This window comes from Chaetura pelagica, unplaced genomic scaffold (assembly GCF_000747805.2).
Source record: "Chaetura pelagica isolate M959 unplaced genomic scaffold, ChaPel_1.0 scaffold3, whole genome shotgun sequence".
NCBI classification, from domain to species: Eukaryota; Metazoa; Chordata; class Aves; order Apodiformes; family Apodidae; genus Chaetura; species Chaetura pelagica.
In genome coordinates, this window is record NW_009952974.1 from 10186520 (window position 1) to 10191294 (window position 4775).

Consider the following 4775-nt stretch of genomic DNA (forward strand, 5'->3'; position numbering starts at 1 on the left):
CTGAAATCCATGATTTTGCTTCTCCTCTCAGTCTGCAACTACTGACAAATAAATGTCTGCTTCCCTAAAGCTAACCCAGGATAAGGTCAGGCAGTTGTCTTTGAAGTCACTGGTTCAAAGCTCCCCAAAACAGGCAACAGTTTAGTATTTTTTCATTCAGTAATTCAACTTTTCCTCATAATTTTTACTTTACATATTCACCTTATAATACTGACACTGTTACTCTGGCTTTTCCCCATAATTTTAACTTCAGAACTCAAAACATGTTATTTAGCCTGAGTTAGCACCTCTGTTAAATTATTCAAAAATGTTGATTTCTGTAGAATTCAGTGAGCTTGAAAACAAGACACAAAGGTATTAATGCACTTCATTAGTATCTCCTCTAATATTTTTAAATAGCAGCTTACTTTCATTCTTACTTTATGGAAATATTATGATTATATTCTAAAAAACATGCCTTTTATCTCTGTTTATTCTGTACATATGTACTATTTTTTCTATACAACTAAAAATTTGGAAAACTTTTGTTTTCCAAAACCCTTTTAAAAAAGGGTTTGTTTGTATGTGTTCATACAGCTCTGCCTGGATTCCCTCTTTAGCTCCACTGTTTCACTCCACTTTATTCACTCTCAGGACAGTCCAAGAATCTCAAATCACACTCTATTCTATTTTTAAGCAGGAAGAGCCATACTATGAAACAACACAATTTGTATAATTAATTCAAAGACAATATATCTTACCTCCTTGCTTTCCTCCAAATCTGAGTCACTGCTAAACTCTTCTGTATTTAGATGTTCAAAATCAGATTCTCCAGCAGCTATTGGTACTGTAACAGTAAGGTCTGGGTTGTTCATGAATGATGTATAATCACTGCCACCTATGACAGTGGCCATTCCATTCTCACTTTTGTGATAATTCGTGTCTATCCTTATATCAGTGATGGTACAGTTAGAAATGCAATGGTCTCTCTCATCATTCAACTGATCTGTTGCTTTTCTTTCATTTATAACAGCCTGTTTCCCGCAAAAACATTTTCGAACACATTCACCTGCTTTTTTCTTCACATAATCTATTCCCTTTTGAATTCTTGCAACTGCAATCTGTAAGTTGTTCATTTCATTATCATCCTCTGTAGGAGAAAGGCTGTCTGAACTAAAAGAACTCAGCAGCAAGGCCAGAAAAAGGTTCAATACCTAAAAGAAAAAAAATACAATACATTTGAATTTTCTCCATTTTTCATTCACTTGCTTCTCCTATCACACATTATGAACTTAAGACTTCACGTTTTCCTTTGCTGTATATGATTCTGGAAATTACACAGTAAACAAAATGTAAATACAATTTAAGGACAACACCTGCCCTATACGCCAACACGAGTTTTTTGTGGTTCTGCATTTCTGCATGACTATGAAGACACGTGCAAATTTTTTTCTGCTTATGTTTGTAGAAGGTCAGAAACAAATGATTCTTTGGTACTGACTGAATGGATCCAAAATGTTTACTTCTCTGGCATAGGGAAGCACTCTGCAATGGAATACATAGCAGAGTTCTGCAGAAAACAGCTTAAACTCTAGTCCAAACTCATACAAACATTTTGCTGAATGCAACTTAAAAAAATGTGAAGCACTTCCTGTTTCCTAACCCCCAACTCAACCTCTTCCTATGGCAAGAGAAAACACAGAAGATATCCGTTATACAAGTCCAGACTTTACCCGGAGCTCAAATGGCACTAGGATAGCTGAAGAAGCAGCACACAAGGTCTTAAACCCTTCAGATTAGCAGCTTTGAAGACAACAGGGTAAATCTAAGTGCTGGGGACACAGAAAGACAACTGGATAACAGGGCCCTGAACGTACAGCACAGACTGTCTACTCATGTAAGAAATTCTGCTAGAACATAGATATAAAATCAGAATACACTAAATACTGTGGGGAAAAAAAATATCACAGAGATGGATACTTCCTCCAACAAAGTTCTATCTTCTAGTTCAAAAAATTACTTATGAAGAATATTTTGTTTGGTCAACTAGTTTCACAGTTCTCTTCATTATAAGACATAATTTTTGTAGAAAATCCTGGAGCAAGTGGCTGCGCTACTAGTTACTAGATACATGACTGGTTTAAAGGTAATTAGCCAACTCAAGTTGAGGAAAGCAGAGCAAAAGGCAGAGGGATGAAGGCTGTAAACACTGGTAAGTTAATAAGATATTAAAAAAGACAAATTTACATATGGTCATGTACAAACTCATACAGATCTGATGCACTCCTCTGAAAAAGAAGATATAACACACACTGCTCGAAAAGTATCGGTAAAAAGCAATTAAATAGGAAGAAAAAAGTGAAGAGGTGAAAGAACATGTGAAGCACTTGAATCTGTTTTTTCTGCAGAAGTGCCTTCCAATTCAAATTTTCCTACTCGGTTTGTGTAAAAAGTTCATTGTGCAGCACGCAGGGCTCACAATGGCCTAAATTTCAGAGTCTAAAAATGTTAAAACAGTCTTTTAGATAGGGGAGATCAAAACAAGAAAAAAAAAAAGCAACAACAACCTGGCTGTGTGTGATTGGAAGTGATGCCTCTACCACTTAGGGAGAAAAGGCCCTGATACATCCTCTTCTGCAAACAGTAAACTCTCATCATGGGAGCACAACACTATCGGTGCCTTTGCTTTCCTCTAGATAACCAGGATAATACACAAAATTCTGAAGCTGTGATGCTTCTCTCTCTCATCCTTATCCTCTGAATTGCACTACAGATCCCTTAGTGGGGCTATCCTCCAAGCTGAGGATTCTATACAGGATCAGAAATCTAATTTCAGAACTCGTAACAAATTCAAAATCGTAAACCCCGTATTTAATTAACACATTTAACAGTGCTCTAAAGCTTCATCACTGGATCAGTTACCGTTCTTTGTCTAAATGAATTCTCAAATTATTTTGGTTACATACCACCAGGTTTCCAATCACCATGACCATCATGAAGACAGTAAGGCACATGGCTTGGCCTGCCACTTCCATGCAGTCCCACATAGTTTCTATCCATTCTCCACACAGCACTCGGAACACAATCAAGAAAGAGTGGAAAAAGTCATGCATGTGCCAACGTGGGAGTTCACACTCGCTAGAGATCTTGCAGACACATTCCTTGTAGCTTTTCCCAAACAGCTGCATCCCAACCACAGCGAAAATGAACACAATGATGGCCAGAACCAAAGTCAGGTTTCCCAGAGCTCCCACTGAGTTGCCAATAATCTTAATCAGCATATTTAGTGTTGGCCAAGATTTTGCCAATTTGAAAACTCGCAACTGAAAAAAATAATACACAGAAGTTATGTGGAGTAGTTGCAAAAAATGCTACAGAAATGACAGATTATGAACTAATGACTCTCAGCAGCAACAGAAAAATCTTCAACATGATTCCAACAACCCTGTTAGACAGGAAGAGGAGTTTCATAAAATCTACACTTTTAAAGCTTGGTAAATTGTAGACTTTGATCTTTTTTGTGTAGCATATCTGTATACTATTCTACATGAAAGAAACAGCACACTGAATTGTTCAGATAGTTCATTCTGAACACGGCATACATCTCAAACATCATGTGCAGAAACAAATTTTTTAAAAAACCAAAGCTCAATATGACTCTGCTGAAGGAAAATTAAGGATTCTGAACCATAATACAGTACACATGATTCATAAGTAATTTTTTTAAAAATGCTTTAAGAGATATTATGTATATTTTGATTATATTTTGTATATCACTAAAAAGTGTCTTATTTACATGAGTATAGTTAAAATACAAACATAATGCATTAATTAATGGAGATGTATCATTATTTATTTACCAATCTGAATGATCGGAGAACAGATAATCCATCCACACTTGACAGAAAAAGCTCCACCAAACTAAGGGTAACTATAAAACTATCGAAAATATTCCAGCCAACTTGGAAATAATAAAAAGGATGCATGGCAATTATCTTGAGAACCATTTCTGCTGCAAAAATTCCAGTAAAAACCTGAAGGGAGATAATTTACTATTATTTTATAGAAAAACATGAGTAAGTTGAATCAGCAGATAAAGAACAACTGAAATAAGCCGTAACAACCTTCTTACAGCAAGATGTCAGTAAGGAAATTTAACACAAGCTGAATCTCAAAAATAAGTTAAGTGTCAAAATCAGAATGAGCTGTAGCATAACTCTGCTAACTTTAGTTAAACCAGAGACACATTTAGTGACTAGTGAAGAACAAGCTATTCCTAACAGGCCTGCTGTTTGCTCTTCACATTTGCTGTCCCGACACATTAAAGGAACTTTCCTTAGCTCTTGTCACAATGGAAGCTGCTTTAACCAAAGGTGTGCGGAAAAATAGAAATTGATCATAAATTGGAGACTGATGTGTTATTAAATGAAGTCTTCATGAGAACTCACAGATACAGTAAGAGTATCTCCTTTTTCTAGCTGCCAAAAATAAAAGGCCTATTATGCCTATGGTCATGCTTGAAGTAAAATTCCTTTCTGCCTCTGAATGCCTCTGATACTGAAGCAGAAGGCAACAATGCCTTTGAAAAGTGAGTACATTTATTTTATTTATTTATTTTATTTACTCAGCATCTACAGTCCTGCAGAAACAATGATCTTTTACTGAAAAGATGAACAAATGTTAAAAAATCAGGAGCATTTGTCAGTCTTAAAAAGGTAGTGCTACACAGTTAAAAAAGCAAGAAAACAGCTGCTGACACACCTGTATTATAGTGGCATTTTAGCTGACTGTGAGTA

The 4775-nt window shown here is 35.9% G+C and overlaps 1 protein-coding gene across 1 annotated transcript in view; it reads right to left on the reverse strand.

Annotated features, from left to right (window-relative positions):
* Window positions 1-4775, reverse strand: part of LOC104387523 (sodium channel protein type 2 subunit alpha-like) — a 50948-nt gene that overhangs the window by 19256 nt on the left and 26917 nt on the right. The window contains exons 14-16 of the mRNA XM_009996292.1: window positions 3840-4013; window positions 2946-3302; window positions 741-1193 (exon numbers count right to left, since the gene is read on the reverse strand). Coding sequence (XP_009994594.1) covers window positions 741-1193; window positions 2946-3302; window positions 3840-4013 — 984 coding nt within the window. The remainder of the gene's footprint in view (window positions 1-740; window positions 1194-2945; window positions 3303-3839; window positions 4014-4775) is intronic.